At 39.3% G+C, this 25,480-nt stretch overlaps 1 protein-coding gene across 2 annotated transcripts in view; it reads left to right on the top strand.

Annotated features, from left to right (window-relative positions):
• Positions 1-5,008, top strand: part of Ttc6 (tetratricopeptide repeat domain 6) — a 153,562-nt gene extending 148,554 nt beyond the window's left edge. For both annotated transcript variants that reach the window (XM_028782530.1, XM_028782539.1), the window contains 2 exons: positions 4,266-4,491; positions 4,872-5,008. In XM_028782530.1, the coding sequence (XP_028638363.1) occupies positions 4,266-4,491; positions 4,872-5,008 (363 nt within the window). The remainder of the gene's footprint in view (positions 1-4,265; positions 4,492-4,871) is intronic.
• Positions 5,009-25,480: the final 20,472 nt, after the last annotated feature.

Below are 25,480 nucleotides of genomic sequence, written 5' to 3'. Positions count from 1 at the left end.
GTTCAAAGCAACTCTTATCACCTTAGTGTTCAAAGCAACCTATCTCAACAAACAAACAAACACATTAGCAATCTGCCACTCTCCTCAGTGGTCTCGTACTTGTTTAGTATATGTGAGGCTCCATGTTCAATTTCTATGACTAAAAACAAGAAAATAATTAATAAGATTGAGAAAAATACAATTCCCAAAGCAAAATTCTGTTTCTAGAGATGATTAAACTCTGCAAGAGGGAGAACTTTACTCTTTAAACTTATTTATGTTTAATAACTCAGTGACCATCATATATAAAATTTCTGGTTTAGCTCTAGCATGTATCTCAGACTTAAATATACTTAGGGAAAGGAGAAAGGATGACTCAGTGGTTACGAATACTTAAGGGCACTTGCTGTTCTTGCTGAGGACCGAGGTTCTGTTCCTAACACCCACACGGTGGCTCACAATCATCTGTAACTTCAGATCAGGAGATTTTGTGTTCTTTTCTGGCCTCTGTCAGTACCAGGTATACATGTGGTACACATATGTACATGCTGGCACTCATCCATACACATAAAATAAATCTCAAAATGTTTAAAGTATGGTTCCATTTTCCCAACATCGCAGAAGTTTTACTTTGACAACTACTTCACCTAAAGTGTTTTCCCGTCTTGATGTTATGACTGCCTGGGAGTTACTTCAGAGACTAACAAATGTTAAATATAACTTCTCAGCTGTGCTGCAATGTCTGGGCCCTTCTGTGAGGAAAATGGCTTCCATGCCCTCTCCCCTTTCCCTTACAGTTGTTTCTGAAAGAAGATATTGGCACAGGAGGAAGAGTTCCTTATCAGAACAAATAATCACTAAAGAGTTCAAAGATATATAAAACCTGACTTCTGTTTTATTTTTTTTATCGAGTTAGTAAACTGCTTTAAAAATACATGTGGAAGAAACTCTAGGTAGGAATGATTAACTGTGCATGACTTTTAAACAAAAATTCGATCTTCTTTATGATTGATTAATTCATTAATTATAGAAACAAGGGCATCAGATCAATTGTTTGAAATGAAGGGCTTTAATTGCTTTAGCTTCTAATTGTTTTATACTCCTCTACCTCAAGTAATCTCATTAGGTTGATGAGATTTTCTAGGTAATAAACTCTGGAAGCTATAGGAAAAAGTTATGATGTAGGGGTTGGGGTTATGGCTCAGTGGTTCTGAAGAGCTCTAGTTGATTTTTCAGAGGACTTGAGTTTGATTCCCAGCACGTACTTGGAGGCATACAATTGTCTGTAATTTCATTCTCAGGGCATCTGACATCCTCTTCTGGCCTCTGAGGGCATTGTACAGACTGTCGTGCATGAAGGCAAAACACCCAATAGACACAAAATAATAAAGTAACAATCAAAATAAAGTTCTGTTGTTCAGAATTAGAAACAGTGCTAGTGTACGGCCCTGCATGATTTGCTCTGATTTGATAGAAGGCACACTTTGTGTGGTTAGATATCTTTGCAGTTTCCTCATTATTCGTTGGTGAGTTAAAGTGAAGCATAGTTTTACAAGGGATGCAATGTTTAGGGTCATTCATTTGTTTCATTTTATTGTCTGTGGATAGAACCTTTTCTTATGTAGTGAGTTATCTTTAAGCTCTTCAAAGTTGTCTGCCAATTCTGCTCCTATCTCAATGGATCCTTAAAGTGTACTCGACTGTGACATCAAATAGCTGTCATCAGCGTTAAGAAGAGTTCTGTAGTCTTGATGTAACTGACCCTCAAAAGTCAGAGGAAACAAAGTTCTCGAAGAATTACTTGAAATTCTTCATTTATGGAAATCTCATTTCATTTCATTGAAAGAAAAATGTACCTATAGTAATTGACTGAACACTACAACATTTTGCACACTTCTCTCAGTATGTTACATATATGCTCTTTTCATCCATACATCACAATGGAAGTAAGAGTGTGCCACTTTCTTTGGAAGATTAAGAAACTAATACAAATAGAGCTTTATGACTCAGCCAATATAGATGCAGGATTTGAACCTAGCATTCTGGTTTCGTGGTCTTAGCTGAAGCCATCATGCCACTAATATTTATACTAGCCCAGAGAGAAGATGATCTTGAGGAAAGACCCCTGGGAAGACTGGAGGGAAATGGTTATAACGAGGGAAGAAAATGGTCTAAGAGTGAGAGTCATGATGTAGGATAAAAGGTCCAAGCCCAAATTTGGAATTTGTAAACCTACCAAAACCCATCAATCCCTGAGCCTGAAATCCCGCCAATCCATGATTTTACAATCCCACCCATCCCTGGGATTGATTTGAAATTTCATCAAACCCTACCCTGGAAATCTCCACCCTGGAAAACATCTCACCCAAGAAACCCTATAAAAGCCTGTTTCCTGCTCAGTTTCTTCCTGCTTCTCACTGAACAGAGGCAGCCACCCTCTTGTGTCTCTCCAAGTAAATCTCTTGGGTGAGGTTTGTTGTGCCATGTGAATTTTTTTTTTTTATCTACCATAAACTCCCTGGCTGCTGGCTAACAAGATACCTTTTCCTTCAGAGATGCCACATTTCCATTGGTGAAACCTTCCCCCTCAGAGCTATAACACCACTGTTGGGGAAGCCTTCCCCTCAGAGCTATAACACATAAGGAGAAAGAAATTTAAGGATAGAGAGATAAAGAGTGTCTGTGCCACAGAAATGCTTTGGAGGAAACAACTGGAAAATGTACACAAGGCTTGAGGACATCCTCAGCCATAGCCAGAATAGAACTTATAGAAAGGATAGAGTGCAGGTTGCAAAGAGGCTGAGAGGCATGCTGCCTTGAGAGGCCTAGCTGGGTTTGATCCTCATTTCCCTCTATAGACAAACTTTAAATTAGTTGTCAGATGTTCATCCCTCACGGAGTTAGAAATGAATTTCTTAACAGGAATAGAATGGTGTCAGATCAGCGTCTTGTCTCTGTGCCATAGGAGGTTTTTGTTGTTGTTTTTAAAAATTCTGTCTAATGTTCATCAGTATTCTTAAAACATAATCTAATGAATTGACTAAAAGATGATCATGTGATGAGATGCCACAGTCATGTCCAGGGATAATAGAAGTTACTGGTTTATTCTAAATGTTAATACTTGCCTCTTTACAGGCTTGTGCACAACAGTTTATTCTTGGGCCAGGACTGGAGACCTCATTTTGAAAATCTCTTTGAAAACCAAATCACAAATGAAGTTTAAAATAAAAACATTGGCAGATTTCATTGAGAAACAGAATAGATTTGTAAGTGGGTGACTCCAGTAAAAAACTAAGAAAGTTTCACCTAGGAGAAGGAGAAAGCTGAGGTTTTTAAAGGGTGAGAAGTCCACGTGTAATCGGAGGTTACAGAGCTGTTCTGTTTTCTTTTAACCAAACTGTAGCCATCTTTGCCTTCATGTCCACATCTTCCAAGTCTGTGTCAACTCTGAATACTTTAATCTTCATTTGTATCAACAAGTTGGTTTCACCCCTTCTTCTTACATTTTTCATAGTACAATGAAGTTTATGTTGCTTTTGGCGTGGTTTAGACTCTTCTTCTGAACACCCCTCAATCTCTTCACTTCATCTCTTTATCTGTTAATTACCCAATTTGCATTTTAGTTTCCATCTGGCCTCTAATTTATCTGTCGTTTTGTTGTTGTTGTTGTTGTTGTTCTGTTCAGGAATATGAGATTTTGGCTTGTGGGAAGTGGGAACATTTCATTCTAGCAAAGTAAGTATTTTACCGTTAGCATTGTCTGGAATACTGGCACATGGTAATGTGTTTTAGATCCTGAGTACCTCTTTGCCATGAGCTGATGTCTTAGTCTCCAGCTGCTGCTGGAGCCAGGGTTGGCATGGCACTGAAGGAGGTACCAATCCCTAAAGCCTCCTTTCTTTTTCTTCCAGGCTTCTATGAGGTAAGCAGCCTCTTACCTCTCACCATGATCTACTTACTGTGTGGACACAAACCAAAGCAACAGGCCAGGGACCAGGGTTTGGAACCTCACAGCCAGCCCTAAACAGACAATTTCCCCCATTTTTCTCTCTCTTAAACGTTTCATCACATTTACAGAAAATTGACTAGAAACTAAACAACAGAGGACAGCTTTTAGTTCTTGTTTTTCTTTTAGAAAACACTTATCTGTTTTTTGGATGAAATGCCATCACTGCCTACATAGAAATCTGTTGGCCTCAGCTCTAAATTAAAAGAAAAGTACTCCAAATTTCTCGAAATCTGCTAATTAAAACCCATTAAATTATCATTATTCTTACATTTTATAGGCCAGTGACTACTTCTCAACAGCCTTGAAGTTTAATCCAGAAAATGAGTATGCTCTCATGAATCGAGCTGTTACAAACTCAGTATTAAAGAAATATGAAGAAGCAGAAAAAGATTTTTCACATGCAATGGAACGCTGTCCCCACTGGGCTGCACTGTTCTTTAACAGAGCAAGTTTCTATTTCTACTTAAAGAAATATGAGCTTGCAGAAAAGGACCTTGGCGTAGGTAGGTGTATTTTGTAATCCTGCCAAGAAGATTGCAGTGATTATTGTACCTTCTTTTCAGGACCCCCCCAAAAAGAATCTCATCAAGTCTTTTGTTTATATAGAACCAATGGATGTAGTACCACGTACTTAATGTGACCAATACAGAGTGCTTTACATAATATCTCATCATAAAGCATTTGTAAAATGAGTTCAAATTATTAGGAAACCACATACAAACAATACCAGTCCGAGGACTGTACCATGGTTTCCTGATTAGTTTTCTAAAAAACATCCGATATTTCTAATTGAATTGCATTGTTACAACTGAATAAAAACACTTAAAATGAGAACAATGGGGGAGTTTATATCAATGTATCTGGATTTTGTTTTCTCTTACAGCCCTCTCTTTGAAGCCCGATGAAGCTATAATGTATAATCTCAGAGCACAAGTTCGTGGCAAGATAGGACTGATAGCAGAAGCTATGAGTGACTATAACCAAGCCCTTGATCTTGAAGAATGCTCCACAGCTGTGTGAATACAAACCCTCGTGGTTTCTGTAGTAGGTTAAGTACGTTTTCTTCCTGAAGCTGAACTATATTTGTTGTTTAGAAATGCCACCATTGTTGTATTTATCACACTTATCAAGTGGTTATTCTTTAAAACCACTTAACATTTCTTAATACATTAAGTATTAAATAAAGCTTGTTAAATAAACCTTAGAAAAATGTTTGTTATACATTAACTACAAAACTTTTACATGATTTCAGTCATGAATTGGATGTCCAATACTCTCCTTGTTCATCAACAGTGAAGTAAAAAGAAACCTTCCATTTAATACCTGGATAGATGGTCTTAAAAAGGAATATTAATGCCTACATTATTTTCTGAAATAGTAGAATGATAGAGAAAGTATCTTTTCTCTATCAACTTTTTCTTCAATGCCTATTTAAACATATTCAACAGTATCCAGCTTGAAAAGAATAAATATTAGCCGATAGATAATATACTTCCTCTCTCCCTTGAAATGCTATAATACCAGCCTGGATTCTTCCTAGTACTGGAGTTCTTCCAATACAGAACACTCTTCTTTTTTATGTGCTACTTGACTTCCAGAATAATATTCACAACGATTTTGAGTATCCCATTTCCTTGACACAATCCATTCTTTCTCTCATTCAGATTTCACAGACATACAAATAAATGTTTATAAAAAATATCTGTGCACACTTATCATTAATGCTTCATAACATCCAGTGAACAAAAATTAAACAGCTGATTTTTTTTTCAAAAAACGTCTCACTATGTACTTAGTCTGAGTTGGCCTTGAACTCATGATCATCCTGCTCCAATCTCCCAAGTGTAGGATTTCAGTTATGGGTCACAATGCCAGCTTTAAAAGTATTTTTTGACATATAATTTCAATTTTTTTTGCTTAATCACTTTACATCCTCCTTACTGCCCCACTCCTGGTTACCTACATCCTCCTTACTGCCCCACTCCTGGTTACCTCCTTCAACAATTCTTCTCATGTATCCCCTCCCCTTCTTCTCTGAAGGGCTGGGGTCCCCCTGGATATCCCCCAACCTTGGCACTTCAAGTCTCTTCGAGGCTAGGCTTTTCCTCTCCCACTGAAGCCAGACAAGATAGCCCAGATAGAACAACATATTCCGAATACAGGCAACAGCTTTTGGGATAGCCCCTGCTCTTGTTGTTTGAGACCCTCATGAAGACCAAGTTGCACATCTGCTACATATGTGTGGGGAGGCCTAGGTTCAGCCTGCTTATGTTCTTTGGTTTGTGATTTGGACTCTGAGAGCCACAGGGTCTTGGTTAGTTGACTCTGTTGGTCATTCTGTGAAGTTATTATCCCCTCCAGGACTACAATCCTTCTTCTTATTCATCTACAAGAATCCCCAAGCTCCATCCACTGTTTGGCTGTAGGTATCTCTATCTGTCTGAGTCAGCTGCTGGGTGATGTCTCTAAGAAGATAACATGCTCCTGTCTGCCAGCATAACAGAGCATCATTAATAGTGGTAGGGATTGGTACTTGCCTATGGAATGGGTCTCAAGTTGGGTCTGTTATTGGTTGACCATTCCCTACAGTCTCTGCTCCATCTCCATGCCTGCATTCTTTGTCAAAGATCAAGGATAAATTTTGGGTTGAAAGTTTTTCGTAGGTAGGTTGGTGTCTCTATCACTCCACTGGGGTTCCTGTCTGGCTACAGGAGATGGCTCTTCAGGTTCCATGTCCCCAATGTAGTGAGTCACAGCTAAAGTCACTACCATTGATTCTTGGGTACCTCCCTTATCCCAGGTCTCTGTCATCCTGGAGATCCCCCTCCCCCACCTCCTCACCCCGTTCAGTTGCAGATTTCCATTAATTTTCATGACCATTTAGTCATCTCTCCTATCCTTCCCCAATTTCCCCATTCCCATGTCCTTGACCCTGAATCCCCCATTTTCCTCCCCTCCCCATCCCCTTCCCTCCCACTTCCTTCCCTCCATCTGCCTCTTATGACTATTTTATTCCCCCTTCTAAGTGAGATTCAAGCTTCCTTGATTGGGCCTTCCTTTTTGTTTAGTTTCTTTGGGTCTGTGGAATGTAACATGGTAGCTGTATTTTATGGCTAATATCTTGTCATAAGTGGGTACATACCATGCATGTCCTTTTGGAACTGCTTTACCTTACTCAGGATGATATTTTCAAGTTCCATCCATTTGCCTGAAATTCATGATGTCTTGGATTTTAGTAGCTGAATAGTATCCCATTGTGTAGATGTACCACATTTTCTTTGTGTATTCTACAGTTGAGGGATATCTATGTTGTTTTTAGTTTCTGCTTATTACAAATAAAGCTGCTATGAACATAGCTGAGTTAGTGTCTTTGTGGGATGTTGAAATATCTTTTAGGTACATGCCCAGGAATTATATAGCTGAGTTTTAAGGTAGAATTATTCCCAGTTTTCTGGAGAAATGCCGAATTGATTTCCAAAGTGGTTGTATAAGTTTGCACTCCCACCAGCAATGAAGAAGTGTTCCCCTTGCTCCACATCCTTGCCAGCATGTGCTGTCTCTTGAGTTTTTTACCTTAGCCATTCTGATGGGTGTAAGATGGAACCTCATGGTTGTTTTGATTTGCATTTCCTTGATGACTAAGGACTTTGAATATTTTTTTAAGTGCTTCTCGGCCACTTGAGATTCCTCCGTTGAGAATCTTTGTTTAGTTCTTTATCCCAGTTTTTGTTTAAGTTATTTGAGTTGTTGGTGTCTAAGTTCTTGAGTTCTTTGTAAATTTTGGATATTAGTGCTCTGCCAGATGTAGGGTTGGTGAAGAGCCTTTCTCAATCTGTGGACTGCAGATTTGCCCTATTGACAGTATCCTTTACCTTATAGAAGCTTTGCAGTTTCATGAGGTCTCATTTACCAACAGTTGACCTTAGAGCCGGAGCCATTGGTGTTCTGTTCAGGAACTTGTCTCTTGTACCAATGCATTCAAGGGTATTCTTCACTTTCTCTTCTATGAGGTGTAGTGTGTCTGGTTTTATGTTGAGGTCCTTGATCCACTTGGACTTGAATTTTGTGCAGGGTGATAAGTATGGACCTAATTTCCGTCTTCTACATGTAGACATTCCATTCATCCAGCACTATTTGTTGAAGGTGATTTCATTTTCCATTGTATAGTTTTGGCTTCTTTATCAAAAGTCAAGGGTCCATAGGGTGTATGTGATTATTTCTGGGTCTTCAATTTGATTCCATTGATCAACAAACATGTCTGTTTCTGTACCAATACCATGAAATTTTTTAAATCACTATTACCCTGTAGTATAGCTTGTTGTGGGATGTTTCTGAAGGATCTTTCAGTGAACTAGAGTCCTTTATTTTTGCTGCACTCCAAATGTTCAAGGCTTCCTGATTTCTAATTTACTCAGATTTGCTTCACTCAGATCATATTCCTTCTTGGTGTTTTATTCTAGTATATCTCCAGCACAGCACTGTGGAGGACTGCTTTCATGGTGACAAGGAATAGTTTCTCCCTTAATTTCCTTTACTTTTAACTTGATAGCCAACGTGATATAATAAAAAGTTGACAGTAGTTGTAAGTACAGTGAGGACATGTTCCCTCATTCAGGGGTAATTTTTCTGGCAGGATACACAGGTCTATGTGAGTATCAATTCATCTCAGTGAGTTATTTCAGCTGATTAATAAAACACATTTAGCCCATCTTTTGGAATCTTAGTGCTCTGCTAGTCTTCCAGTCCTTTCGTCCTTGCATGATTGACCCCGTGTGCCCATAGACTCCTCTTTCCTTCTGTGACACATATATGTCCCTGACTGTTCTGGGTTTCTTTGCTGAAGTGCAAGTGTTAGATGCTGGAGATTCTCTTAGTGCCCACCATATGCTCTGCCTACGTGCACGAGGTAGATGTCTCTGTTACATGAACATTTGAAGATGACAGAAAGAAAGTGACTGATGAATAGATTCATCTCATCTTCACTTCTTGGTACTTTTCAGTGTCCCAAGACACTGGGCCTATGTAGACTCTTGATAAAAGATAGCTCTGGGCAATTATGACATCAGTTACAATTACTAGTGGCCTTATATCAAATAAAACGGAGAAGTAAGTGGAACCTGTCTATTGGACTGTTCATCTCTCTCTGCTTCCTACCTGCAGATGCAACGTGACCTGTATGTATCTACCATCTTCCCTTCCCAGCTATGGTGGGCTGGTCCCTCAAATTGTGAGCTGAGATAAATCCTTTTTTCCTAAGTTTGACTTTTATTTTTTTGTCACAGCAATGAGAAAAGTAACACGTGTGGAAAATTGTTACTGTGGACTGAGCTGAGGCTATTGCTGTGAGAAATTTGACCTGTAATTCTTAGGCTATTGGAAACAGTTTGCAGTGAAAGTGCAGAAGAGATGAAGGTTAGAGAAGGCCTAAAGTGTTGTAAGCTGAGCTTTGCAAATTATCCTTGTAGTTTGAAGTCAGATTACCAAGAGCAATTCAGTCACTGGAGACCCAGCTCATGGGATTCCAGAATTCTATCAGAAACTGGACCATAGGCAATTTGTATTCTAGCCCATCAAAGAACTTACTGCCTAAGAACTTGACTGAGGTGGAAGGAATGCAGAAGCAATGAACAAACTTGTTTGGCAGAGTAAATTTCAAGGCAGGACAGGATTCAGGCTGTGGCACAGTGACTGACTGTTCAGTGCTATTGCTCAGATCTATGTTAAGTCAGGGGGTTGTGGGGGGGAAAGTAAGCACATACAATAGAAAATTTAAAAAGTATGTTTAGGGAAGAAAGAAACACAAGCAAATTTAAATCCGTAGACAAGGTAGATATGGAGAAAGCAACCGTAATTGTTAAAGATTGATACCTTTAAGTACAAAATTTGTGCTGTTTGCTTACACAGAAGAAAAGGTACTCTGAAGGCAAGACCCCACCCAACCAAGACTCAACTGTTTGAAAACACAAATTCATTTGAAAGCAGAGAACTAAACTGGCAGTGCTACCACATGGATTCCCTTCTCCAAAGGGACTCCTAGAGACTGGTTACCTCAAGAGGTGCTTTTCTGGGGTCTGCCTTGAAAGCACAATGAGGCCACTGGAACAGTGGTCTAAGGGTTCCAAGTTGCCTGCAGGTCTTGGTAGTATCAGCCACGTGGTGGGTTTGTTGTTGTTGTTGTTATTGTAAGGTTATAAAACGTTATAGAGTCACACAGGTTTGCATCAAGCTTTCCAGAAGGCTGCTAAGACTGACAATGCACGGCTGCACTAGATTCTCTGTATGAAGTTCCTGATCATCCACTTGTGAAACTGTACTCAGAATCATGGGACATCCATCAAGGAAACGGATAGGCATAGTAGACTTTCATACACCCTGAAACGGCTGTATGTACTGCAGGTGGTAGGCCTGTTGGGAGGGAGCTGCTCAAGGCTATTATAGCTCAAATGAGTCCATCCTGAACTTCTACCATACATAGGTCAGCAGGATTTGGTATCTCCCCTGGTGAGTCTTGCTTTCTCCAGTTTTTCCTTTCCATATCTCATCCCCACCTTTTGAATGTTAACTCTGTGCTATTCGCCATATATTAGAAGTATGTGACTTGTTCAGTAACACACACACACACACACACACACACGCGCGCACACACACACACACACACACACACACACACACGTGACTTGTTTATTAATATATGGCTTGTTTATTAGGTATCCTTTCTTATTGATGAGGATGGCTTGGAGCTCTAGTTGTATGATTCCATGATGCTATTATCTAGTGTTTTGAAGTCTTTTTTCATACCTGTGTATTCTTGTGTGAAAACTTGTCTTCCTAACTGGACTGGAAACTCCACAAAGGTGAGGATTATGTCATTTTGTTCATCACCGTATTTTTCATGATTATCATAGTTCATAGCCTATAGATGTTTAATGTATTTCCTTCAATATAAAAGTGCATACTCACAGATGATATAACTAAACTCAGTTTAGATTTATGGTCACTACTTATTTCCATGCTAAAAAGAATATCCTGTGATTGTCTAGACAAGTTTAGAGACGAGGAAGGTAAGCGCAGGGACAGTGTGCATTTGTAGTGTTGTTTTATTTAATTGAACATTTCTTCTGAGGAGAAGTGAGACGCACATGGACTTCACTCACATGCATGCACATAGCCCTTCAGCACCTTAAAATTGTTAATAAAAGCAGTATTAAGAAAAAAAGATGTCATAGATGGGATCAACTTCCTGTAAAAATGACCCATCATGTAGATGAGTCAACTAATAGGAAGTTAAAAACAGAGTTCAGTCAAGATGATGAAGGTGTGATGTGTACAACTAATGATGTGTAACCGGATGATAATATATGAGATATTAATATAATCATCTATAGTGCATGCAAGATCACAGGAGAAGTTTTTGATTATTATTCCTTTTAAAGAAAGAATGCAGTAAAGAAGGATGACGGTGTGCGTTAGACCCCGACAGAGGGAAGGAGGGCATGTTTGTTTCTAGCTGCATGTGCTGGACAGATTTACTAAAGGTTAGATAGGCATATTCTGTTGTTTGACATTTCATTTCTAAATTTTTATAAAGTAAATGGAGTTTAGCACAGTTATTTAATTGACCAAACCATAAAGTCATTCAGCTTCTTCTCCTTCCCCAAGTCTACTCTATCAAGGAATCTTGTACTGATACAATATATTTCTCTGTGGCTCTGTTAAAATATATCTTACAATAGTATTCTACTTTACAACAAATAAATTACATACGTGCAGAACATGATGCATTAACAGTGCCTTAAGTTATTGCCATATGCCAACCTTTCACAGTCAGCAGCTACTATTGTGGGTCTAGAGTTTCTAAACTCATGAAGGAGGTATAAGTCATTTCTGTTTGATTTTTTAAAAAATGTAATTTTAAATTTTAATATTTCTATAGCATATGTTCATTACTTTTTGTGATGAGAGTCTTGTCTGGGCATTCCTGGAACCGATTTTGAAGCTCAGGCTGTCCTCAAACAAGAGACAACCCCTCTGTCTCAGCCTAATGAGAGCTGGGATAATAGGCATGCATTGCCACAGTCGGTGCTTACTCCCTTCTTGACCAGTTAGCAATTTTGGTTTTAGAATTTACAGAATATAAAGGTGTCAAATTCCCCAAATTAAATAGTTGGTTGGAGGCAATATTTAAGACTCACAAATTGGAACAAACTTCGACTTTCTCAAGTTTCCATCTGACGTACATGAACCATGGCACTCTTACCCCTCCTCCAACTTAATAAACAAACAAATAAACAAAAGAAACATCTTCAATAAGGACATCTATAATTGTGCTACTTCTAGCCACCCTAGCTGGCCAAGTTTCCAACATCTTCCTCAAGGATCTAACCCAGTGAATCTCCCTGACCTCCAATTCCACTCAGGTTATTTCTAACATCTTACCTCACCCCCAGCAGGCATCCTCCTGTCTGCTCCAACCTCCTCTGTTTATATCAAACACAGAACAAAGACGTCCACATGGCCAGATCTCATTGCAAAAAAATGCTAACAATATGAAAGACAAAACCAGTAAGTTCTCTCCAGAACCTATCAGTTTTGTAGAAATGTTTGCTAATGAGAATAACCTAGATGAAGCCAAGAATGCAGAATTTAAAAGAACATTCATGGGGCTGAAGAGATGGCTCAGTGGTTAAGAGCACTGACTGCACTTCCAGAGGTCCTGAGTTCAAATCCCAGCAACCACATGGTGGCTCACAACCATCTGTAATGAGATCTGATGCCCTCTTCCGGTATGTCTGAAGACAGCTATAGTGTATTCATATATAATAAATAAATAAATCTTAAAAAATTAAAAAAATAAAAGAACATTCATGAACACACACACACCAAGTGAACAAACTAACAAACAAAAACAGCTTAAAAGTGCTTACGGAGAGTAAATGCCTGAATGATGTCCAAGGAAATTCTAATGACAAAGATGTCCTGGATCTGAGGGGAAAAAAAAGGAATTGAGAATAAGGAAAGAGAAACAATGGAGGGGTCTTCAGCTGAAATGAAGATGAAACTGAAAAACCTAGTAACTCAATTAGAAAACTCAAAGAAAAGCCTTAAAAGCAGAATGAAGAGATTACACAAATTAATAGAGTCAGAAATGAACAAGGAACCATTACAACAGGCACCAAAGAAATTCAGAGAATTATAAGGGAATATTTTTTAAAAGTACTACATTAATCTGGGAAGCCTAAAAGAAATGAACAAATTTCTAGATCTAGCCAAACCACTAAAATTACCAAAAAGAAACTAACAACCCAAACAACCCATAATGAGATTAAAATTGTAATAAAAGCATTCCAGCTTAAAAAAAAAAAAAGTCCAGGACCACTCAGATTCACAGCAGAATCTGTCAGGATATTCAAAGAAGATCTACAGTCAATCCTTTTTAAACTATTCAAAACAAAACAAAACAAAACAAAACAAAAATAGCAAACAAAAAAAACAAGCAATCAAGCAAAAAATAGAAGGAACACTCCCAAACTTCTTTACAATGCCGTTATTGCTCTAATACCAAAAACCAGATAAAGATACAAAAATAAAGAAATTTACAAATCAATACCCCTGATGAACATAGACTAAAATATACTAAATAAATTACCTGCACACAGAATGCAGACATGACCAAGTTGGCGTTATCCCTGAAATGCAGGTAAGGTTCAGGATACACAAGTCAATAAAGGTAATAAACTGCATACAAAGATTTAAAAACAATATGACCATCTCTTCAATGCAGAAAATCCTTAGATAATATTTAACACGATAAAAGTTCTATCAAATGAAGGACTAGAGGGAGTACAGCTCAACATAATAAAAGCTATATATGAGAAACCCACAGCCAACATCATCTAAATGGGAAAAAGCTTGAAGCACTCCCACTGAAGTAAAAAAAAAAGAGAGAGAGACAGGAATGTCCACTATTACAATTTGTTTTAAATACTGTGCTCAAAGTACTAGCTGGGACAGCAGGGAAAGAAAAAGAGACCAAAGGAATACAGTTAAGGAAAGAAAAAATCAAATGATTTCTATTTACAATGATACGATATACATTACAGAAAACTTACAGAAATGATAAAATTCAACAATGTGGCTAGATACATAATCAACATACAAGTCAGTAACATTTCTACACACTAGGCACAAACATACAGAGAAGGAGAATATGGATATGCTCCTTTTACAACAGCCTCAAATAAAAGAAAGTGTCTAGGAATAAACCCAACAAAAATGAAGGATCTCTACAATATAAGCTTTCAATTCTGAAGAAAGAGAAACACATCAGAAAATGTAAAGACATCCCATATTCATGACTTGGTAGAAATAACACTGAGAAAATGTCCACACTACTAGGGAAATGCAAATCAAAACAACTTTGAGATTTTATCTTATTTCAGTCAGAATGACAAAGATCAGCAAGACAACCAATTAATGCTAAAGGAGATGCTTGGAGAAGGGAGCCCTCATTCACTGCGGGATTGCAAACTATTGCTGTCACTATGGAAATCAGTGTGAAGAACTCTCCAAAGGCTAAAAATAAGTCTACCATATGACCCAGCTACCGAACTCCTTGGCATATGCCCAAAGCATTCAACATCCTACTCCACAGACAACTGCCCAGCCATGGCCTGTTCTAGTTACAATAGCTAGGAAATGAAAATACCTCGAATGTCCTTCAACTGAAGAATGGATAATGAAAATTTTATATATACATTCATATATATAATATATTAATATTATATATATGATACCATATGTAAATATGGTATAATAAAAATGAAATCATAAACTTTGCAGGTAAATGATGGAAGCAGGAAAAATTACGTTGAGTGGGGTAACTCAGATCCCAGAAAGACAAATGTATGCTCTCTCTCATTAGAGGCTGTTAGCTCCAAATCTTTGGATGTGAGTACATATCCCTAAGTAACTGCAGAAACCATGAAAGTAAAATAAACCATTCCCAGAATAGGGAGACTGGAGAGAAAAAGGAAGTGAAATATAAATGGATTAATCAAAAATGGACTAATCAGAGAATAAGAAAATGGGGGCTCTTTTGTGGAGAATGAGGGATAAATGCAGAAGAATGAAGGAGGAGGGTAAAGGGGAATAACAGATACAAGTGATCTGTTGGAGAAAATGGGAAAAGATGCAATCCTTAGGGGGGAGGGAGGTGAGTACAGAAGAAGAGAGGAGAATAAAATGACAGTAATTGTGTCTGAAAAAATAAACATAGCTAAAAGAAGTCCTATAATCCATGCAATCCTTTGTATAAATGTACACATGTAGTTTAAATGAACTTTTTCTCATCTGGGCTGACAATTCTCCCTTGAAGAGACAAAGAGCACCTAACAAATCACCCATAACAGTCATGAGAGACTTCCTTTTGAGTTATTGGTCATGAGGGCCCAAGACTCCAAAAAGTACAACCTTTTGTTATTGTCTGGAGATGGTGGAAGGTAAGTCCTTCTTGCTGAAGATGCCATGCACTTCAGGAACAGGGCTCAAAGGCCATGGAGGTGGAACTGAGCTGAACGTCTCCTACCTGAATGTTAGCTTTCATGGTATCAGATGCCACTATGAATGCTTCCAAAGGAGAGAAGCAGTCAACAGTCCTACCCATATATGACACCCACAAAACACATTAACAGCTAGACTAGTACACTAACCCTAAGGGTGCAGAAGTGGCATGAATAACGTGGTGGTTAAGTCTCTAATTAAACTTGAAACCCCCTTAAGAGAGAAAGCGTGCCAGATACAGGAAACCTAGCCAACTATTTGATGCTAATGAAGTTGTGGGTCTTGGAGGAAAACCTACAAGCACTAGTTTACTAATCTAGAATAATTCCTTAGCAGAAATCTAAATATTGTCTTTATACCCACAAAAAAGTATTACCCTTGCCCCTCATCAAAGAAACTTCTCTTTGCTGCAGAAAAACCACTGTAAAAAACCACAGCCAATCAAATGCAGAGTTGTGAACATTACAAACATGTTTCTGACATGGGTCAGAAGCATTGTAAGTGCCAGAGGATCAGAGAATTTGCTGTGAAATTTTGTCTCCTAGTAATACTAGAACCTACACCCGTAGAGTCTCACCAGCATGAATGCCTAATATATATTACTGTATACATATACACATACATATATATGCTTGTAGCATCAGTTAAGGGAAAATGTTATGAAATTTAAAGAAAGCAAGTAGGGTGTATTGGAAGGTTTAGAGGGACTAAAGAGAAAGAAGAAATGATGCACTGAATATAATTTAAAAATAAAATAAAACAGTGAAATTTTTAAAATTCTCGGTCTTTTTCCATGGATAGTTATAGTGGACTCTTGAGCTAGAACCAATAGGGCAAAGGCTTGAAAGGTCCCACTCATTCAGATAGTTCATGCCACAGGGTGTGTTCCATTCTGATTACACCCTGGTCATCTCTTAGGAACTACTAGATGTGTGTGTGTGTGTGTGTGTGTTTATATAAAGTTTCTTGAAATACATCTAAACATCTAAAGTGATGAGGTGTATGTTACTCATGTAAGTAAAGAAAATGTGGATAATTTGCTGTCTACAATGTGGGCCAATTGAGTTCTTTTAACTTTCCTCGAAATATAATTTAATATATTTACAGAAGGACGAGGCATTAACTTGCATGGACTCATGTGATGTTTTCTCTTATTTTGGAACTTTCACTTTTCTGAAAGTATAAAGACTATCAAAGCCACGGATTAAAAAATAAAACTACTGAAAATGTCTCAAGATATCTATCAGCCTTATGACACAAATTTTAGTAGAAATCAGAATTTTGGGAGACTGGTGGTTTATGCTGAAGATACTTCATGGTTTTATAGCCATTATCTAGAATTATTTAGGAGTAATATCTTAGGGTTTTACGCCGTGAACAGACACTATGACCAAGGCAATTCCTATAAAAACAACATTTAATTGGGGCTGGCTTACAGGTTCAGAGATTCAGTACATTATCACAAAGGTGGGAGCATGACAGCATCTAAGCAGGCGTGATGTTGGAGGAGCTCTGAGTTCTACATCTTCATCTGAAAGCTTCTAGCAGAAGATTGGCTTCAGGCAGTCCATGCCTACAGTGACACACCTACTCCAACAAAGCCTTACCTCCAAATACTCTATCTCCCTGGGCTGAGCATATACAAATCATTACATTGTACTCCCTTGCCTCCATAAACCTGTTCCAACATATGAGTCTATGGAGGCCACACCTAAACATAGCATAATGCAAAATACATTTAGTCTAACTTCAAAAGTCCCCATAGTCTATAGCAGTCTCAACAATGTTAAAAGTCCAAAGTTCAAAGTCACTTCTGCAATTCATCCAGCGTTTAGTTGTAATCCCCAAAGCAAGTCAGAAAACCAGTTTGGCAAACTCCAAACTCTGCATCTCTGTGTCTGATGTCAAAGCAGTCTTCAGATCTCCAACTCCTTTTTCATCTTTGTTGACTGCAGCAAACTTTTTTCTTCTGGGCAGGTTCTATTCCCCGTTAGTAGCTTTCCTCAGCAGATAGCCCATGTCTCTGGATCTCCAACATCTTGGAGTCTTCAAGGCAACTTCAAAGTTACAGCTTCTTGTTACAATGTCTGGGATCCACACATGATCTGGTCTCCTCCAAAGGGCTCAGTCACATGTGCTTTGTCCTCAGTAGCACTCTAGGCTCTGGTTGACTCAACTTCACTGCCGTTGCTGTTCTTGGTGATCATCCCATGGTACTGGTATCTCCAATATACTGGAGTCTTCTGTTACAACTAAACTTCTCCAGTAGCCTCTCATAGATTCTCTTTATGGTGCTAAGCTTCAACTTCTTTGCATGTTCTCTCCAGTACCAGGCTGTCAACTGCAACTGAGGCTGCACCTTTACCAATGGCCTTTCCTGGCCTCTCACAGTGCCCAGCCTCAGCTGCTCTTCATGACCCCTTCATACATTCAAAACCAGTACCACCTGGGAGACTCTAACATACTACCAAGTCCAGCTGCAGCATGAGGTACACACAACTTCTTTGTGCTCTCAGAAAACACTTTCTAGATTTCCCCTCACTGATGCTGGTCTCCTCCTCCTCCTCCTCCTCCTCCTCCTCCGCCGCCGCCGCCGCCCCCCCCGCCCCCGCCGCCCCCGCATCGTCTTCGGCCTCCTCTTGTTCGTCCTCTTCTTCTTCTTATTTTTTATTGGATATTTTATTTATTTACATTTCAAATGTTATCCTCTTTCCTGGTTCCCCTCTCAGAAACCCCCTATCCCATCCCCCTCCCTCTGCTTCTGTGAGGGTGTTCCCCCACACTCACACCGTCTCCTGCCTCCCTGCCCTCTAATTCCCCTACACTGTGGCATCTATCCTTCACAGGGATGCTGGTCTCTTCTTAATCACTATGTTCCAGAAGTAACTTCTATTCTGTTTTTTTCTTGAAATTAATTTTTTATTGAATATTTTATTTACATTTCCGATGTTATCCCCTTTCTCCATTCCCCCCCACCCAGAAGCCCCTTATCCCATGCCCCTACCTCCTGCTTCTATGAAGATGTGCTCCCACCCACCCACCCGCTCCCACTTCCCTGCCCTTGAATTCCCCCACACTGGGGCATCAGCCTTCACTGGACCAAGGAGCTCCTAATCTTGACTCTAAAGCCAGAGCCACACAGCTGAAGATGCTGAATTCTGCTGCTTGCTGGGGCCGGAACATGGCCCCCCTTTATTACTGGAACCATACATTTCATAGTTTTCCTTTTCTTAGCTTTCTTCTTTTCATTAAAATGTTTTTCATAAGAACAAAGAGAACAAAGTCTCTGCTGGGCTTTCTTAAGACTTCCTTTGTTATTGCAATTAATATGAATCCCTTTACTTTAGCTTCAGGTAGACTGGTCAGACAAGGATAAAAAGCAGCCACATTCTTCACTAAAATAGAAGAACAGTCTCTATGCCACATACCGAAATTCTTCTCCATCAAAACCTCTTGGGTCAGATCTACACAGTTCAAGTCACCCTCAGCAACAAAGTCTTCCATGTTCCTACGAGGATGGCCACTAAGCCTCACTTAAAGCATTCCACTGCTTTCCAAATCCAAAGTCCCCAAATCCATATTCTTCCAGACAAAAGCATGGTCAGCCATGTCATAGCAATACGCCAGTCCCTAGTACTAACCTCTGTCTAGTTAGGGTTTTACTGCTGTGAAGAGACACCACAACCAAGGCAACTCTTTTAAGGACAGCATTTAATTGTGGCAGGCTTACAGGTTCAGAGGTTCAATCCAGTATCATCCAGGCAGGAACACAGCAAATAGTGCCTTTAAATAGTGCCACTTCCTGTGCCAAGCACCACAAGTAATAGAATTTATGTAGAAGAAGTATTGTTTATAGACTGAATATAAACATATCACTTCATTCAAATGGATAGTAGGTTAGACAAGTCTATATCAAGCTGCCCCATATTTTGTCACAAGACACTTTGAAATATACATTTTATTTATATGATTCTAAGTTCTATGGGAAAGATCCCTACTGTTTTGCATGAATAGTCAGTTCCTTTTATCTGTAAAATTCTTTCAGCTCTATATAAGCTTGTAAGTTAACTTATCTTAAACCATATTTCAAGAAACTGAAAGTAACTGGAAATTAACTTGTTCTATTGGAGTTCTGACAAGCAGTGTTTGTTCATTCATTCATTCATTTATTTTTGCTGTTGGTTTGTCTTTTTTTATTCATACTTAGTAGAGCTTGGTATCTAAATTATAATTTTCCAAAATTATTTATTTATTTAATTAAATTGGGCAAAGTAATACACAGGACGTAAAGAATCCTAAGAGTAGGCAAGAGTGAGAGATAGACTTGTACCCACTGTTAGGGGTCCCACAAAGTCACCAAGCTAGCATCCATGGCATGAATACAAAGGACCCGGTACAGCGGCATGCAGCTCGAGTGCTCACCACTTCAGTCGGTGTGAGCCCATATGAGCCTTGCTTAATTAATTCAGTGGTCATGTTTCTTGGTGTCCTCCATTCCCTCTGACAGTCTTTCCTCTCCCTCCTCCTCAGTTCTGAATCTCTGAGGGGAAGGGCCTGATGGAGGTCTCCAATTTAGATATCTTATCTACATAAAATCTGGCTGCAGATTTCTGCATCAGGTACCATATACTGCTGGAGGAGCCTCTCTGATGACAACTGGATAGGGCTCCATATAGCAGAATACCATTTAGGAATCCCTTCCTTCCTTCCTTCCTTCCTTCCTTCCTTCCTTCCTTCCTTCCTTCCTTCCTCCTTTCCTCTCCTCTCCTCTCCTCTCCTCTCCTCTCCTCTCCTCTCCTCTCCTCTCCTCTCCTCTCCTCTCCTCTCCTTTCCTTTCCTTTCTTTCTTTCAGCTGTTGTGTTCGGTTTAACCCTGGGTCTCTGAATTTCTAAATTTATTAGACTAAGAGACTACTATTTAAATAGATTTACTTTCTTAAATTGGTTTATTGCATAAACTGAGAGATGAGACGTTTGCTTCAAAAAAAAATACTAAAGCAATTATTTGATTAGTCTCAGACACCTATTTAGAAAACGTACAAGTTCTCCAGTGGCACTGCACCTTTGAAATATGCTGCATTTCAACACACCTTTTCTGATTGTACCTTGCCCTGAATAATGTATGAGCCGTGTCATGACTCTGCAGGAAATTCTCCTCTCCACGGAATGTCCGTCTCCTTGTATTGCATCTTCCAGTCTCAATTCTTCAGCCCTTTGCTTACTATATTGGATCTGTGATGGTAAGCAGGCAAGGTGGGGTGAAGCGTAAGAACTGAAAATCCTTGACAGTCGAGGAAATCATTTAATATTCTTGAACTCTTTGGGCAGTGTTGTTGGGAAAATATATTTTTTTCCCTCAGAGAATTTTCTTTTAGAGTTTCTGAAAGAGGGAGTCCTTTACTATCAGGGGAATAGTGAGTGTCCATGTGATTCTTTTCCATGAATGTTGGAGGGGTGTGCAGGGGTGTGGGGAAGAGAGGACAGGAGAGAGGAATAACAATTGAAAAGTAATTTTAATTAATTTTTTTATTAATTGGTTATTTTTTTATATTTCAAATGTTATCCCTCTTCCCAGTTTATCCTCCACAAACTCCCCATCCCATCCCCTCTCCCCTTTGCCTCAATGAGGGTGCTCCTGCACCCACCCACCTACTCCTGCCTCACCCTTCTAACATCCCCCTATGCTGGGGAACAGGCCTTCACAGGACCAAGGGTTTCCCCTCCCAGTGATGCCAGATAAGGCAATCATCTGCTACATATGTAACAGGAGCCATGGACTGGCTCATTTGTACTCTTTGGTTGGTGGTTTAGTCCCTGGGAGCTCTGGGAGGCCTGTTTAATTGATATTATTGTTCTTCCTATGGGGTTCCAATCTCCTTCAGCTCCTTCAGTCCTCCCCTACTCTTCCATTGGGGTCCCCAGACTCAGTCTGATGGTTGGCTGTGACTATCTGCACCTGTGTCAGTCAGATGCTGCTGGAGCCTCTCAGAGGACAGCGATATGCGGCTCCTGTCTGTAAGCATGTCTTGACATCAGCAATAGTGCCTGGTTTGATGTCTACAGATGGGATGGATCCCAAGGTGGGGCAATCCGTGGATGGCCTTTCCTTCAGTCTCTACTCCATTTTTTGTTCCTGCAATTCCTTTTGGCAGGAACAATTTTGGGTTAAAAATGTTGAGATGGGTGGGTGGTCCCATCGCTCAACTGGGGGCCATGTCTATCTACTGTAGGTGGTCTCTTCAGATTCTCTCTCCCATCTGATGGGTATTTCAGCTAATGTCATCCCTTTTGGGTCCTGGGAACCTCTTGCTTCCCTGCTGATTGGGACTTTCTAGTGATTCTCCCATTCCCCAACCCCCACTGCTACATATTTCTATTTATTCTCCTGACCTTCTGGACTTCTCTCCTGTCTCTTGTCATACCTGATCCTGCCCCCCTTTCCCCTCCCTCTCCTTTTTCCCCTCTCAGGTCCCTCCCTCCCTCTACCTCACATGAGTATTTAGTTCCCTCTTCCAAGTAGGATTGAAGCATCCACACTCTGGTCTTCCTTCTTAATAAGCTTCATATGCTCTGTGAGTTGTATCATGGGTATTCTGAACTTTCCGGTTAATATTCACTTATCAGTGAATGCATGTATGTTCTTTTGGATTTGGTTACCTCACTCAGGATGGTATTTTCTAGTTCCATTCATTTGCCTGCAAAATTCATAGTCCTCATTTTTAATAGCCGAGTAGTACTTCACTGTGTAAATGTACATTTTCTGCATCCATTCTTCTATTGAGGGACATCTGGATTGTTTCCAGTTTCTGGCTATTATAAATAAGGCTGCTATGAACATAGTGGAGCACGTGTCCTTGCTATATGCTGGATTATCTTTTGGGCATATACCCAGTAGTGGAATAGCTGGGTCTTCAGGTAGAACTATTACCAGTTTTCTGAGGAACCACCAGATTGTTTTTCAAAGTGGTTTTACCAGCTTGCAATTTCACCAGCAATGGAGGAGTGTTCGTTCTCTGCATTCTCACCAGCAAGTGCTGGTACCTGGGTTTTTAATCTTAGACATTCTAATTGGCGTGAGGTAGAATCTCAGGGACATTTTGATTTGCATTTCCGTGATGACTAAGGATGTTGAACATTTCTTTAGATGATTCTGGGCCACTAGAGATTCCTCAGTTGGCAATTCTTTGTTTAGTTCTGTACCCTATTTTTTAATAGGGTTGTTTGGTTCACTGGAGTCTAATTTCTTGAGTTCTTTGTATATTTTGGATATTAGCCCTCTCAGATGTAGGGTTGGTAAAAATCTTTTCCCAAGCTGTAAGTTGCTGTTATGTTTTATTGATAGTGTCCTTTGTCTTACAGAAGCTTTTCAATTTTATGAGGTCACATTTGTCAATTGTTGTTCTTAGAGCCAGCACCATTGGTGTTCTGTTCAGGAAAATTTTTCCTGTGCCCATATGTTCAAGGCTCTTTCCTACTTTATCTTCTATTAGATTCAGTGTTTCTGCTTTTATGTAGAGATCTTTCATTCACTTGGACTTGAGCTTTGTACAAGGAGATAAAAATGGATCAATTTGCACTCTTCTCCATGCAGATTGCCAGTTGAACCAACACCATTTGTTAAAAATGCTTTCTTTTTTCCACTGGATGGGTTTGGTTTCTTTGTCAAAGATCAAGTGACCATAGGTGTGTGGATTTATTTCTGGGTCTTCAGTTCTATTCCTTTGATTTACCTGTCTGATTCTGTAACAATACTATGTGTTTTTTTTTTATCACTATTGCTCTGTAATATATCTTGAGGTCAGGGATGATGATTCTCCCAGAAGTTCTTTTATTGTTGAGGATGGTTTTTGATATCCTTTTTTTTTTTTTTGGTTATTCCAGATAAATTTGAGAATCGTTGAATCGTTCTTTCTATCTCTAGGAAAAAGTGAGTTGGAATTTTGATGGAGATTGCATTGAATCTGTAGGTTGCTTTTGGTAAGATGGCCATTTTTACTATGTTAATCCTACTGATCCATGGGCATGGGAGATCTTTTCATCTTCTGAGGTCTTCATTGATTTCTTTCTTCAGAGACTTAAAAGGCAATATTATACCATGTAGCAAAACTTGAAAAATTCATATAAATTTTTATTAATTTGGGATATAAAAATCTAAGACTTTGGGGATTGTGTTAGAAAGTCTTCATAAAGATAATACTAACCCCCAAGTGGAGGAAAGATTTATTTTAGATCTATTTTACAGTGACCTCAATAAAACAATCCTCGGATCCATTGCTTTGTGCCTGAAGTAACAAAAAAAAATACAGAAAACCAAAAACCAAAAAAACATCAAGGTGTCAGAGGAACACTCGTCCAAGAGTAAAGAAATAGGAGTTAGGCAAAAAAAAATAGTGATAACCCTTACAAACATGCTCCAGTGACCTGCTTCCTACAACTGACTCCTACTTCCAAGAAAGTTTCTACTACATTCCATTGCCACCGAAGTATGAATCCATCAATGGATTAGCTCCCTGATGAAGGCAGAGCCTTCATGGTCCAATTACTTTCCAAATTCTCCAAAGCCCCACCTCTGAATAATGTACTGAGTGAAGCTGAATTAAAATATAATGAAGCAATTTCTTTGGCAGAGGGCTGTAAATGAGCTTAAAAAGTCAGACCAGGAGAGTGCAGACAATAGAGCAACTGTAATTGTTGAAGGGATGAACTCCATCAAAGAGAACTCTGGTGATCTGCATCAGGACAATGAGAAATGCACCTTAAGGGCAAGACCCCACCCACAAAAAGCTTCAACTTGTAAAGATTCAATTTTATGTGTGAAAGGAGAAAATTTAAACCGATTTTTCCCTCAGGAGCTTCTTGTTCTTCAATGCACAGGCCTAGGAGAGTACTTCAGATGCAGTTATTTTCCAAGGGAGCTAGGCTTGATTCCTAGCTGGGAGAATAATTTGGCAGCATCCTCCACATGGTACTTGTTTTATAAGCATGAAAGAGACAAGATTGAGCGGGTATCATAGAGTCTTGTTCCATAATTTTAGAGAAGCTGAGACCAGTCAATGTGTGGCAGGGTATGAGTCCCAGAAAGAAGGCCTGGGAGGCTATTGCTTGAAGCTGTGAAGGTAAAGTGTAGGTTACAATGGAGGCTCTAGGATATTGGAAATATTAGAGCCAAATTCTGCCAAGGAGGGCTGTGGACATACAGCATGCCTGGGATTGCTAATCATGGCTGTCAACCTGACTATCAATTAAAAGCCTGGGTAAGTCTATGAGAGATTGTTCTTGATTGGATCATGCGAAGTGAGGAAACCTACCCTAAGTCTGGATCACTTGGGGTTGGAAGATCTACCCTATATCAGGGCACACCTTCTGGTGGTATCTTACATAAAAGGATATGAAGAAGCTTTTGATTTTTTGCCTACTTGCCCTCACTCTCACTGGCAAGTTTATCTGTCCTGCTGCTGTGACATTCTTTCACTGGTATTAGAACCTACTTCTTTGGGATGCCAATGTATACAGAAGACAGACTGAGACGTCAGATTCTCAGCCCTGGTGTCAGGAGACAGCCATGGCTCAACTATCCAGACTATGGCCTGTAAGCCACTCTAATAAATTCCCTTTTAATATGGATTCATTCTATCAGTGCTGTTCCTTTAGGGAGAGTTGACTAATACATTGTCAAAGAGAGAGGACATGTGCTTTACAGGTAGGTGTGGAGTGTGATGGGACTATCCAAACCTTTTAAAGCTCAGCCAATTCTTCATTATCTTCAGATATTAAACACGTTGCTGCAAGATTTGATAGTGTCTAGTGTGTTTTGGTCTTGCTTTGCTCTGATTATTCTTTGTAAAGTCCTGATTTGTTCTTTGTAGAATAAGAGTATTTTTTTCTGTGCTACTATTTGTTGGAAGTATGTAACTTGTTTTTATTTTATGGGAGC

This window comes from Grammomys surdaster, unplaced genomic scaffold (assembly GCF_004785775.1).
Source record: "Grammomys surdaster isolate TR1022 unplaced genomic scaffold, NIH_TR_1.0 98, whole genome shotgun sequence".
NCBI classification, from domain to species: domain Eukaryota; kingdom Metazoa; phylum Chordata; class Mammalia; order Rodentia; family Muridae; genus Grammomys; species Grammomys surdaster.
The sequence above is the reverse complement of the archived record's forward strand: the minus strand, read 5'-3'. Positions and strand labels throughout refer to the sequence as shown.